Source organism: Microcaecilia unicolor, chromosome 11 (assembly GCF_901765095.1).
Source record: "Microcaecilia unicolor chromosome 11, aMicUni1.1, whole genome shotgun sequence".
In the NCBI taxonomy this organism is placed as follows: Eukaryota; Metazoa; Chordata; class Amphibia; order Gymnophiona; family Siphonopidae; genus Microcaecilia; species Microcaecilia unicolor.
The window spans coordinates 205226733-205241546 of record NC_044041.1 but is presented as its reverse complement, the minus strand read 5'-3'; the positions used below and the strand labels follow the sequence as shown (position 1 = coordinate 205241546).

Genomic DNA, 14814 nt, shown 5'->3' with positions numbered 1-14814 from the left:
GTCATAGAAGGAAAACAGTAGGAGATGCAGGATTTGAACCCTGGATTTCCTGGTTCTCAGCCCTTTAATTACTAGGTTGCTCCTCAACGTGTTCTGAGGTTCTGATGCAACAACAGTTTTAGTCTGGGTTTTCCTAGGGGACAGATGCTGTACTTGCAAGATCTCTCTCAGGAACCAAGATGTAAACATATTATCTTGTAGTCGTTCCCAGTCCCAGATTCTGTGTCGTCTTATCTTCCATTCCCTCACCTTGCTTTCGTTCAGACCTGCTCTTCTTTTTCACACTCATTCTGTCCCTCTCACACATCCTCTGTCACGCTCTTTGCTTCTCTTTCTATTTCCATCTTGTGTGCTCTGTAGTTAGACGGTCACCTAACGCCCCCTATTTCAGCCTATACTGTTGCTTCAAAATAGTTGATCAAGGTGGGTTTGTGAAAATATTATTCTTAGAACACTGCTTATTTAAAATGAAAGTCACTTTTTTTTCACTGACCAGAGTTCATGAGAAGACCCTGTCTCATGTCATGGCGGCTGCCTGCTTTCAAGGAGCTGCTCCACTTATTTAAGCAGGAGTAGAAGGAGTTCTGCAGTGGTGTCTCAGGCCTGTCTCTGATCTAAGAGTGAGTGGCTGACAGGCAGGTTTTCAGTGAAGCCCCCAACCCCCCCCCCCCCCCCCCCGCAACTTTTCCTGCTAATGTGTTGCAAACAATTCCAGCGCTGAGTGTGGTGATAGTCATGGGGCAAAGAAAAGAGCGGAGAAATCGCACCTGTAGGGAGGCTGGATGTATGGGTGTCTGGGGGGGGGGGGGGTGGAATACTCAAAGAGAGGGAGGGCCCTCCCTCAGCTCCTCCCTGACAGCTCTCCATTCCTTCCCCCGCCCCGCGCGTGTGTTTAACCTTCCCCTTGCTGCTACCCCGCCCCCGAAACGCGGGGCTGCCTGGCACTGCAGCCAAGCAGCTCTGGGAAGTTTCCTCCGATCCTTCCCGCCCTGAGCTGATCTTCCCGATGACAGCCCTCCTCTGTCCGTCCCGTCCCCCGTCCCCCCCCCCCCCCCGGCGCGTGTTTACCTATTTTACTTTTAGTGGCAGAGATAAAGAAGAAAAAGCACTGCGGGATCCTCCATCTTCTCCGTTCCCTTCCCTCACACGTTGTCCTGCCCTCGTGGAAACAGGAAATACGTCATCGCAGAAGGATGCTGGGCTCGATGGACCCTTGGTCTTTTCCCAGTGTGGCATTACTTATGTACTTATGTAATGATTGAACCAAGTTACGGAAGAAGGTCCACATTGAGTGGAACATCTTTTTGGTTGTGTTCTTCACATGAGCATCGAGTGTGAGGTTTCGGTCAATGGTAACTCCTAAGAATTTTCAGGTTTTGTGCAATGGGGAGAGAGCAGTATGGTGTGGTTATGGTGGAGTAGTTGTTTTTGTTGTGTTGTGAGGTGAGTACAAGACATTGTGGTTTTTCTGCGTTGTTTTAGCTGGAATGCATCTGCCCAGGAGTGCATGATTTGTAGGCTTTGGTTGATCTCGTTGGTGATTTCATTTAGATCGTGTTTGAACTTCTCTGTCTTTCCCTCTGCACCCCCCTTCCCCCTCCCTCCCCCTCCCCCCTCCACCCCCTCCCTGCTCCCCCTCCTCCCCTCTCCCCCCTGTAGGCCTTAACCTCCAAAATGCCTGCATCCCATATGCACTGTCCATTTCTCCAAGACGGGTAAGAGGTGGCATATTGGGCTATCCCCGCCCAGTAGTGACTGCCCAGCCTAAGACATGAGGCTTGGACTCATATGGGTTATCCCCGCCCAGTAGTGACAGACCAGGTCCCCCCCTCCCCCCCCTGTAGACCTTAACCTCCAAAATGCCTGCATCCCATATGCACTGTCCATTTCTCCAAGACGGGTAAGAGGTGGCATATTGGGCTATCCCCGCCCAGTAGTGACTGCCCAGCCTAAGACATGAGGCTTGGACTCATATGGGTTATCCCCGCCCAGTAGTGACAGAGCAGGTCTCCCCCTCCCCCCCCCCATAGGCCTCAACCTCCAAAATGCCTGCATCCCATATGCACTGTCCATTCTCCAAGACGGGCAAGAGGTGGCATATTGGGCTATCCCCGCCCAGTAGTGACTGCCCAACCTAAGACATGAGGCTTGGACTCATATGGGTTATCCCCACCCAGTAGTGACAGACCAGGTCCCCCCCTCCCCCCCCTGTAGACCTTAACCTCCAAAATGCCTGCATCCCATATGCACTGTCCATTTCTCCAAGACGGGTAAGAGGTGGCATATTGGGCTATCCCCGCCCAGTAGTGACTGCCCAACCTAAGACATGAGGCTTGGACTCATATGGTGGTCATTATCATGTTGCCCAAGATCCTTCTATAACACTATATGTCTACTTTATAAAATATTACCACCACTCATGATGTAAGCCACATTGAGCCTGCAATAATAATAATGCAATAAATAAAATAAATAAATAAATAAGCAGGACAAGGGGACCTGGCCCCCTCCCCCCCTCTCCTCTCTCCCCCTCCCCTCCCCCCTTACCTTTCTCTCATTGATTCCCATCTAAACACACACATAGTACATTATACTATTTCCCTATACTAAGTGCTGTGATCCTATATATGCAAATACAATATACTTTCTATATCCAAACCCGTTTCACTGTCTTGCGGAAGCACCAGACCACACTGTGTCTACAAGACAACCTGACCTGTTGCAGAATGAACTTCAACGTGCTCTAGAACAGGTTTCCCCGAAAGAAGATCGAGGAAAAATAGGGGTTAGAAGCCATGAAACCCCGTACGCCTATCTTGAAACAGAACAAACGAACGATAAGATCGACGTATGTAATCAGAAGAAACAAAATAGTAGTTTTAACGCCCATTTGACATCCAAAGGCTTCAAATGTCGCTGTTCCTCTGAGCCGGAAGAAGAACGTAACCCAGGCAATACCACCAACTGAGAAGCATAAAGGCAATATACCACTCTGGGAAGACAAGAAGGAAATGGCCGGAACACTACGCGATCGGAACAGTTACTATGTTATGCAGAAACAGCGATTCTTCGGTATCACCCAGAGCTGGTGAATTGTAGTGGCCTTACCACTGTCCACCACAGTTCTTGCCTGGTTGGCCAGAATCTACTGGTCCTACTGACTGAACTGTTTTAGATGGATGGAGTTTTTTTTATGCCAGTGATGGTACTGACATCTTTGTCACTTGAGACTTTTTTTCTCCTTCTTAAATAACACTAAAAGACTGAACTCTGCTCTCCCATTCAGATAAGACAGCAAACTCATCCCTTAAATGCAATAAGAACAATAAAAGATTTGTACAAAAGAAACGAGACTTTTGGAAGAAAGAAATTTTAAAAAATTTAATTTTGGACGTACTCCGTTGAAGTTGTTTTCTTTTGCAATGTGATGTGATGGATGCCTGTTCTGGTGTATGAATGTGATAATCTTTGAATAACTACCTATACTAAATGGCTATGGATTTCTGAACATATGGTATCATTAAAGGACAAACTTTTAAATGCTCAGTTGGGTATATATCATATATATGCTACTCTCAAATGTTTCAGACATATCATCTATTTGTTCCCATGATATAACTGAATTCTATTATTCTGTCTCAGTGTATTTTGAAATGTAAGCCAACTTTGCTTGGAATGTGTGATAAATGTTTTTTTAAAAAAATCCTTTACCCTCCATCTTTTAAGACACTGCCTACCTGCTGGATAGTGATGGTGGCACAAGGAAAGCAAGTTTGGTCCAGTGAAAACTCAAAATAACCTGGCTGTTCCTTAGCTGTGCCGTAGTATTACCATACCAAGCTGGAGGGAGGGCAGGGGGGGCCCTTACAGTTGTGAGGGAGAGCAGGGGGCCTTGGAACTGGGAGGGAGGGAAGGGGGCCTTGGGAGCTGGGGGGGAGGGCCTGGGGCCTTGGAACTGGGAGGGTGGGAGGGAGAGCGGGCAGGGGGCCTTGCAGCTGGGAAGGGGGGAGGACTGGAGCCTTGGAGCTGGGAGGGAGGGACAGAGGGGGCCTTGGAGCTGGCAGGGAAGGAGGATGGCAGGGGGCCTTGCAGCTGCAACGGGAGGGGGGCCTTGGGAGAAAAAACATTCCAATACGCGCCCGTTTTAACGGGCTTAACGGCTAGTTTATGTATAAACAAAAGAAATCTGCATGAAACAAAATATTTATTTTGACTAATAAAACCACTTCCCCCCCGAAACATGTTCAAAACAGAATAATCCATTTGTGCAAAGAGGTAAACTTCTACAAAACATGACGATCTGATTCCATGTGTGCCCCTATGAAAGGAGAGTTTAATTCTACTTCCATTTAATTTCAATATTCCATCAACTTTATAACACCAGGCTTCCCATGGTAGATTACAACAACAACAGTTAAGACGAACCCAGGCATCAGGAAACAGGATATCCTCACTGAAATTTAGCCATTCATGCCCATTTTGCCATTGCCCTTTCTCTCGCATCCAGAGTAGTGTTCTTTGTTATTCTTATTAAGCTATCTTGCCCCCCCCCCCCCCCCCGTCCTTCCTGTTCACATTTTTTTTTGTCAATTTAAATAAATATGAGATTGCGCCGCAGGGCCTAATTACCTGGCTGTATGGAAAGTGAAGTGCTCCAAGATTCTTCCGACAAGGAGGACTGGATGACGATAGCTGGTGGCCGGCAGGGGTGTGTGGAGCGGAGGACTGTGCATGCACTAGCAGTGCAGGAAGCAGAAGGGAAGGCGGCAAGGCGCTACTAGCTCGTGCTGGGACGGACAGAGCCAGAGAGGAGCCAAATACCTGCTGCAGGAGCCGTTAGACAAGCAGGAAGGGCGCACTCACTGGCGCGCAGGGTGCCGCAGGGGGAGGAAGGCGTCGTGACGTAGAAGATGGGCGGGACTCGACCGGAGAGAGCGGGAGGAGCTGCTAGTAGGAAGGGCGCATTGGCGAGGCGGAGAGAGAACAAGAGGACTGCAAGTTATTGGTTTGCACCCGGGCGGTCCACCCCCCCCCCCACCCCGCCCTCGGTACGCCACTGGAACCAGCACAAGGAGGCAGGGCTGCCAATATCAGGTGACAGCTGGTGTGTGCGGGCATGCGATGCGTGCCTCCAGCCAGGAAAAAAAAAACCAAAACTTTGTCCCGTCCCTGCTGACAGTTGAGCTGAACAACCGGCTCGCAAAATGTTTCAAAAAGTAACGACCGGCTCTGCAGAGCCGGTGCGAGCCGGCTCCAGCACACCACTGGATGTTTCACGGATATATACTATCTGCTACCACATTTGCTTATTTCCGATCTGAGGAAGAAGGGCAACCTTCGAAAGCTAATCAAGAAATGTATTAAGTTATGTCCAATAAAAAAGGTATCATCTTATTTTCTTTTCCATGTTTTATTTTGTTTGATTTCTATTGATAATATTTATTTTAGAATGTAAACCGACAAGATGGCAATGCCGAAGAGCAGGGTAAAAAAGTGTGAATTAAATTTGGAAACAAGTCATTTAAACAAATGCCCTTTTTTATTTTACCAAATATAGATTTAAATGTAGGTCAACATAATTCATTCATAACAAGTATAAATAATTACTCTTCATAAGACACAATTGTCAATTCTTTCGTTTTTCAGCCTTCTACATAGTAACATATAGTAACATAGTAGATGACGGCAGAAAAAGACCTGCACAGTCCATCCAGTCTGCCCAACAAGATAACTCATATGTGCTATGATTTGTACCTGTGTTCTTCAGGGCACAGACCGTATAAGTCTGCCCAGCACTATCCCCGCCTCCCAACCACCAGCCCCGCCTCCCACCACCGGCTCTGGCACAGACCGTACAAGTCTGCCCAACACTATCCCCGCCTCCCAACCACCAGCCCCGCCTCCCACCACCGGCTCTGGCACAGATCGTATAAGTCTGCCCAGCACTATCCCTGCCTCCTACCACCGGCTCTGGCACAGACCATATAAGTCTGCCCAGCACTATCCCCGCCACCCAACTACCAGCCCCGGCACAGACCGTATAAGTCTGCCCAGCACTATCCCTGCCTCCCACCACCGGCTCTGGCACAGACCATATAAGTCTGCCCAGCACTAGCCCTGCCTCCCAACCACCAGTCCCGCCTCCCACCACCGGCTCTGGCACAGACCGTACAAGTCTGCCCAGCACTATCCCCGCCCCCCAACCACCAGCCCCGATGGTGCAGAGTAAACTTATCACAGTGAAGGGTAGATGCACACATGCCGTTCAGTGCAAGAATGTGCAAGAGGGGAGGAAAACAAGTGAACCTTCCCAGTGTGAACACCGCTTTCAAAATCCTAAAAGCCAGCTCTCAGTTTTCCATGAATATTTCCTTAGAAGTGTGATTGGCTCAGTCTGGCTACCAATCTCTGCTTAATCAAAAAACATTGTTTTCACTGGCATCCTCTCTCTCTCTCTCTCTCTCCCGCATATCGGTTGGTCCCCAATTTCTCTCTCCTTTCTCCTTGACTTGTGCCTCTTCTGCTTTAGAAGCCACAACACAAGCCCTGCTCTGCTACTTCCTACCCAGCTGGATCCCCTGCCAGGGGAATGGACCTGGCCTGCTTGCATTCATTTTTCCTTCTTTGTTTACCCTTTCGCCCTCTGCTGCTCACAACCCAGCACAGGGTCAGTGGAGTCTGCTCTGAAGCTGAACATGCTTTGCCGGCTGCTGCTGGAGTCTGGGTTGTCTGTAGGGGACCCACTGCATTGCAGAAGAAATTACCATGGCGACACAGTCCAGGAAGGGCTGTGCAGACCCAGACAAATTAGGAAAAGATGAGCAGAAAGAGAAAGTAGCCGAACCTTTTCACCTATTGATCCTCTGCTACTAAGTGCATGCGAAAATCTTCAAGACATTGTCTGAAAGAGGTTATTTCTTACTTTCTAACTCCTTTTGTTATGGCGGTACCCCTCATTTTCAGCAATTTAGCAAGGTCCAACTTTCCTCTCCGTCTTCTGTAGTCGCACTTTACCTCTTATTGGTGTGGCCCTGCACAGGTCTCTGATGAAGGTCCACTCTTCAGCTCTCCATGCTGTATTCATGCTGTACATGTATCAGTGTTACTCTGCATGGGGCTCTGATGAAAATCCACTCTTCAGCTCTCCATGCTGTATTCATGCTGTACATGTATCAGTGTGAGTCTGCATGGAGCTCTGATGAAGATCCACTCTTCAGCTCTCCGTGCTGTATTCATGCTGTACATGTATCAGTGTGAGTCTGCATGGAGCTCTGATGAAGATCCACTCTTCAGCTCTCCGTGCTGTATTCATGCTGTACATGTATCAGTGTGAGTCTGCATGGAGTTCTGATGAAAATCCACTCTTCAGCTCTCCGTGCTGTATTCATGCTGTACATGTATCAGTGTTACTCTGCATGGGGCTCTGATGAAAATCCACTCTTCAGCTCTCCATGCTGTATTCATGCTGTACATGTATCAGTGTGAGTCTGTATGGAGCTCTGATGAAGATCCACTCTTCAGCTCTCCGTGCTGTATTCATGCTGTACATGTATCAGTGTTACTCTGCATGGGGCTCTGATGAAAATCCACTCTTCAGCTCTCCGTGCTGTATTCATGCTGTACATGTATCAGTGTTACTCTGCACAGGTCTCTGATGAAAATCCACTCTTCAGCTCTCCATGCTGTATTCATGCTGTACATGTATCAGTGTTACTCTGCATGGGGCTCTGATGAAAATCCACTCTTAGCTCTCCGTGCTGTATTCATGCTGTACATGTATCAGTGTTACTCTGCATGGAACTCCAATGAAAATCCACTCTTCAGCTGTCCGTGCTGTATTCATGCTTTGCTTGTATTGGTATGATTCTAATGAGAATCAGCACAGTTGCCAGAAGGACTATGTCATAGCAGTGACAGTGTTATCCATGGGATCATTTAACAAAAGCACATTCTGCATGCGAAATGTGTTCTAGGTGTGGAAACTCATCCTTACAAAAAAAAAACTGTGCGGCATGGATTATACATGTGTAAAAAATGGGTGCACAGAAAGATGTACATGTCGGCATTCTGAGGGGTGTATTGTGATGTGTGCATGTAAGAAGCAAATTCTTGGGCTTTGGAAGGAGGTGTGAGATGGTTGAAGCAGAAGATGAGTCGATCTCTCACGGACATCAGATAGGCTCTGTCTTTGAGTGTTATCCTTACTCCTCCTCAGTATCCTGTTCAAAAATGTTCACGTACTGAGGAAGTCTGACCTGGAGGGGGCTGCACACGTACACGTCTGAATGTCAAGGAAGGGATCCCCAGAAGCTTAGCCGGTGGTGGGAGGCAGGGCTGGTGGTTGGGAGGTGGAGATAGTGCTGGGCAGACTTATACGGTCTGTGCCAGAGCCGGTGGTGGGAGGCGGGGCTGGTGGTTGGGAGGCGGGACTGGTGGTTGGGAGGCGGGGAGAGTGCTGGGCAGACTTATACGGTCTGTGCCAGAGCCGGTGGTGGGAGGCGGGGCTGGTGGTTGGGAGGCGGGACTGGTGGTTGGGAGGCGGGGAGAGTGCTGGGCAGACTTATACGGTCTGTGCCAGAGCCGGTGGTGGGAGGCGGGGCTGGTGGTTGGGAGGCGGGACTGGTGGTTGGGAGGCGGGGATAGTGCTGGGCAGACTTATACGGTCTGTGCCAGAGCCGGTGGTGGGAGGCGGGACTATTGCTGGGCAGACTTATACGGTCTGTGCCAGAGCCGGTGGTTGGGAGGCGGGGCTGTTGGTTGGGAGGTGGGGATGGTGCTGGGCAGACTTATACGGTCTGTGCCCTGAAAAAGACAGGTACAAATCAAGGTAAGGTATACACAAAAAATGGCACATGTGAGTTTATCTTGTTGGGCAGACTGGATGGACCGTGCAGGTTTTTTTCTGCCGTCATCTACTATGTTACTATGTATGTATGTTACTTTATAAAATTGACACCTGCACGCATAGGGATAATTCCATGATGCTCTTTCCACATGAAAAGCGTGTTTTGCGTGTGGAAAATTGGTTCTTCTAAAATTGTGCACGGTATTATGGGTGGAAAATATGGGCGCATAAAAACCTAGCCTGGACTTACAGGTGGGAGGTCCCAGGGCTGCAGCTCACGTGGATCAGTGTGAGGGGGGAGTGAGTTTCCATGTATGAATTATGTGCAGCCCTTTTTTTTACACGTTCTTAAGAGCAGCTGAGAATTTGTGCAGTGATAGGGCTGGTTCTGGCAGCCGGTTTATAGAGACACAAATAGATGGAGCTGCCTCCACAGTGGGCTGTGTGTTATCAGGTGCTTATCACCGTCACATCAAACATCCACAGACACACTTGTGGCTGGGAATTTGTTGGCAGAAAGGGCGTCACGTCATGGCACCAGATTGTGGGATGAAGAACGTAAGGAATCGTCCATCCAAGTGCGGCCATTTGAGGGGAAATTTTGTCTACGCGCAAAATAAAACACACAGTGACGAGAAGCCCATGTTGATACAACCCGCAGGCAACGTGTTTGCGGACGTCGTTTAGGCGTATTGTAGCCACCGTTCCAACAGCCTCGCAAAATGTATTGTAAAAAGGCAGATGCTGTAGGTACCTCTTTAGAAAAATGAGCCCCCACTTAAATCCTGGTCAATCTGATTCTTTGCCCCTGCAGTGTGTACAGTGCAAGACCCTACTCTGCAGCTCTCGGCACCACACTTGTTCCATTACCTTACCCAGCGCCGAGCGGCTGCGAGGACCGGGCCAGGGCTGCGTCTCCATGGAGACGAGATACAGGGCTCCCATTGGCTGCTAGTTGCAGGGCAGAGTGAAGATGTGAGGCAGAAGCTCCAAGAGTCACAAGTGGCAAAAATAGACCATTTATTTTAACATCTTAAGCATTTTATTTATTTATTTTAGGGAGGACAGTTACATCATCAGAGAGCTATTCTTGGCAAATCTTGGGAACATATTTATTTTCAGAAACACAGAAGCTGCTGTAAACCCTTCCCAGCCATGGTAGGTGAACCAAGATCGAAGGGTCCCAGGTCACTATGGACAGACCTGCTGCAGGGTTTTAGACCTAATCTCTGTCTGGAATAGACGGACTGCTTTGGAACAGGGTTTCAGTTGCCTTCGCCCCCCCCCCCTCCCCCCACTCCTGAATTAGGCTCACTTGATTGTTACCAAAGGACCTCTTCTCATGAGCCTGGAGACTGGACACGTATTAGATCTGGCCACTTCTACAGTCACACAGACCTAGCCAGGTAAACCAAGAATTTTAAAAAAAATCACAGTTCATTGTCACAGACAACTACAAATCCCAGAATGCATCAGGCGGTTCATGGATGCATTAAACATGACATCCTATGGGAAAAGTTTGTGATAACCAGTAGCAGACGTGAACAATTTGGGGCTCATTCTATATGGGGCATTTTTATACACATGCATAGAAACTGGGCAAAGAGAAACGGCGCCTACCTGAAGGTGATATTCGCATAGGTGTCCCTGGGGGTGGAGAATGGATGGAGCTGGGTGGGATTGGCAAGAAGTTTATATATATATATGAATTTCTTCATAAGGGCGGTTAATAAATCCAAAAAATAAATATTAATTATGGCCTTACACCTATTTACCTCGGGTAATGTGTCTTGTTAAAAAGTCAGCCTCCGTGTGCTCTCAGCCTGTGGGATCTCTCCAAAACACACTCTGCTGTGACAGCTGTCACCCCACACACTGAAAAAGACAGCAGGCGGGTCCAGGATGCCACTTCACAATGCACTGACACCACTGACTGCAAATACTGACCACCTGATCAGTCATCCAGGCCCCTTCCACTTTCTGCAGGGACTTGGATTTGACATTCTGAGGGGCATAATCGAACAGAAACGCCTATCTCCATGGGCGTTTATCTCCGAGAACGGGTCCGTGAAGGGGCGGACCCAAGCGTATTTTCGAAAAAATTAGACGTCCATGTTTTATTCGCCAAGTTGTGAGCTGGGCGTTTTTGCTTTTCAGCGATAATGGACAATGAAATCGCCCAGCTCAAAAACGAATAAATCCAAGGCATTTGTTCGTGGGAGGGGCCAGGATTCGTAGTGCACTGGTCCCCCTAACATGCCAGGACACCAACCAGGCACCCTAGGGGGCACTTTTACAAAAACAGAACAAAAGGTAAAAGAGCTCCCAGGTGCATAGCACCCTTCCCTTTTGTGTTGAGCCCCCCAAATCCCCCTCAAAACCCACTGCCCACAAGTCTACATCATTACTATAGCCCTAAGGGGTGAAGGGGGGCACCTACATGTGGGTACAGTGGGTTTGGGGGGCTTGGACGACTAAGCATTAAGCAGCACAATTGTAACAGGTAGGGGGGGATGGGCCTGGGTCCACCTGCCTGAAGTCCACTGCACCCCCTAACAACTGCTCCAGGGACCTGCATACTGCTGCCAGGGAGGTGGGTATGACATTTGAGGGTCAAAATAAAAAGTTGTGAAACATCATTTTTTGTGGTGGGAGGGGGTTAGTGACCACTGGGGGAGTCAGGGGAGGTCATCCCCGATTCCCTCCAGTGGTCATCTGGTCATTTAGGGCACTTTGTGGGGCCTTATTCGTGAAAAAACAGGGTCCAGGAAAAGTGCCCTAAATTCTAGCTAAAAACGCATACTTTTGTCCCATTATCTGTGAAATGCGCCCATCTCTGTTCGGCAGATAACCACGCCCCAGTTCCGCCTTCGCCACACCTCTGACACGCCCCCATCAACTTTGTCCGCATCCGCGACGGAGTGCAGTTGAAAACGTCCAAAAATCGGCTTTCGATTATACCGCTTTATTCGGTTTTGTGAGATAAACGCCCATCTCCCGATTTAGGTCGGAACTTGGGCGTTTTTCTCGTTCGATTATAAGCAGGTCTGCCACCCACAGTGCACTGGGGTGACGCTTTCACTAGACCAGAGTTTCAGCAAACACAAATAGTGAAACAGATAACAAGGACCAGTGTCTGATTCAAGGGGAATAATTTAGCAAAGGTTTTGCAGACACAGTAGGGAGTTAGAAGGAGCATCAGAGCCTTGCAGGTGAGCTACCACAGCAGGGTTTCATCCAACAGGCAGATAAAGGTTAAAGGCAAGGGAAGTGTAAGTCTGCCCCCCCCCCCCCCCCCCATCTGGAAAGGTAAAAGGACAGATGTAAAGAGCAGCTAAAGGATAAGACTTCCAGCTCCGTGTTTGTTTGTTTTTTCATCCAAATGATCTGTCCTTTCAGAGGTACCTGAAGGCTTTCACTTAAAGGGGACCATTGATTGCCTGGGATCCAGCTGCAAAACTAGGATTATGTGTTATTTACGAGGTTTAACACTATCATTAGTCGCTCTGTTAGCTGTTAGCCTATGTAATAATTATTAATTCTGTCAGTTTGTAATATTGATCACTGTTGTACATGTAACAGTGAAACTTAGGTGAGGCTATGGATTGCTTTATTGTAAACAGCTTGATCTTGTAAGGAAGTGGCAGTTAATCAATTTATAAATAAAATAAAATTATAAACAGCAAATCTAAAAGGCTTGTCCAGAAATCCATATGGCACACTGAAGCTGAGGGGCTCTACGTAGTCACTGAAGAGGTACAGCCCAGGCTCCCCCCACCACCACAGAACAGGCAACAATAGTGCAAACTCTCTCTCCCCCAAACCACAAGCACACACTGGGTCTCGCCACATGCAAAATAGCACAAACTCCCCTCCCCCCCCCCCCAACCACTACTCTCTGTCTCACCACAGCACGAGTATAGCACAGGCAACAATAGTTCAAACTTCGGCAACCCAACCCAACCACATGCACACACTGTGTCACACCACAGAACAGGCAGTAGGAGTGGTCTAGGGGTTAGAGCATGGGTCTGGTTCAAATCCCACCACAGCTCCCTGTGATCTTGGGCAACTAATTTAACCCTCCGTTGCCTCAGGTACAAAGTTAGATTGTGAGCCTTCCTGGGACAGGGAAATACCCTGTGTACCTGAATGTTACTCATCTTGAGCTACGACTGAAATGGTGTTGTGAGCAACATCTAAATAAATAAATAAATAGTAGCCGTGCTCTATTTACCGTCCTCTCCAGTCAATAATGAGTGGAGAGGACGGTAAATAAAATAATGAGTGGAGTTGAACGGGCGGATGTGAAGTGTCTGTTCACGCTTTCCAAAAATACTAGGACTAGGGGGCATGCGATGAAGCTACAATATAGTAAATTTAAAATGAATCGGAGAAAATTTTTCTTCACTCAACGTGTAATTAAACTCTGGAATTCGTTGCCAGAGAATGTGGTAAAGGTGGTTAGCTTAGCGGAGTTTAAAAAAGGTTTGGACGGCTTCCTAAAGGAAAAGTCCATAGACCGTTATTAAATGGACTTGGGGAAAATCCACTGTTTCTGGGATAAGCAGTATAAAATGTTTTGTACATTTTTGGGATCTTGCCGGGTATTTGTGACCTGGATTGGCCACTGTTGGAAACAGGATGCTGGGCTCGATGGACCTTTGGTCTTTCCCAGTATGGCAATACTTATGTACAATGTGAATAAAGGCCAGATGCTCACAGCTTAGTTTTTCATGTTGTGTAAACTTTTTTTCTGTTCCTAGAGAGTGGCACAAAGAAGCTGCGCAGTAATATCCGAAGGAGCACGGAAACTGGCATCGCCGTGGAGATGCGGAACAGAGTCACCCGGCAAGGCAGCCGCGAGTCAACAGACGGGAGTACCAACAGTAACAGCTCCGACGGCACGTAAGCTTCTGAGAGTTAGCCTTACGCAGCGCACAACTTCCTGTGTGCATTTCTGTAGATGTTTTTAGGTGAAGCTCCTTGGTCCTGCCTTTGCATTTCCCTGGATCTTCTAGTAGCCAGCAGGCTTGCTATTTGTCTGTAAGTAGGACCTGGGCCAGGCAGTGATCCTGCATTGTTGCCAAAATTTGCTGCGGGCCTAGAATTTATAGCAGAATGATTTATGGAAGCCGAGCTGCTGATGGCTCCAAGTTTTCCTAGAGCTCCTGGGGTAATGTGGATCTAGGAAACCAGAACCAGAAGAAGGGAAGGCAAAGGCGTGGGAGTGTTTGGAGTGCTAAGATGCTGCCGCAGAGACATACGGACATTCCTACACAGGTGTCTCAGCTCTTCTAGAAACTTCTGATGGGAGGGTCTCCTCTCACTGCGCCAGATGTTAATATAACATTGCCACACAGCCCTTGGCCAACAGGTATGGAAATAGACTTGGTTTCAGGTTCCCTAATTGCCCTCATTTGGTAAAAAAAAAAATGAGCCCTTTCTTTTCACTTTAGTGCTGCAAAAAGTAAGGCCTGAGTTTGATATATTTCTATGGGACTTTATCAAGTGTTCCTCATTTTCAGTGCATACATTTCTTCTACCTAGCGTCTGAAACTTGGTCCTTCTACTAATTATACTATTGAGAAATCTTTAGGCCTTGGACTCACTGACCCAGTGGTGTTTTTCCTTCACCCACCACAAGGGGGGGATATTAATGGAGCAAATGTTTTTCTTTATTTACTGTATTTAGAGCTTCCCTTTTCTTTGATATTTCACAATACATTACATTCAGGTGCAGGAACTATTTCCCTGTTCCCAGAGGGCTCAAGCCAACAGTCTGTACGTGGGCAGTGCAGGGTTAAATGAGCTGCTTATAGTGGAAGAAGCAAGATTTCAACCCTGGCATCACTGGGTCTCAGCCCTGCTGCTCTAAGTAAGGAAAGACCTCAAAAGGGAAAGACACACCCAGAGAGAGCTTTTCTACAAAGAAAATAGCGGGACTCAGAGGCAGGGCTAGTCTTGAA

The 14814-nt window shown here is 48.0% G+C and overlaps 1 protein-coding gene across 1 annotated transcript in view; it reads left to right on the top strand.

Moving 5' to 3' along the window:
- The window catches only part of RIMS3 (regulating synaptic membrane exocytosis 3), a 60775-nt gene that overhangs the window by 31910 nt on the left and 14051 nt on the right, over positions 1-14814 (top strand). Inside the window, exon 2 of the mRNA XM_030217473.1 lies at positions 13612-13753. Within this exon, the coding sequence (XP_030073333.1) occupies positions 13612-13753 (142 nt within the window). The remainder of the gene's footprint in view (positions 1-13611; positions 13754-14814) is intronic.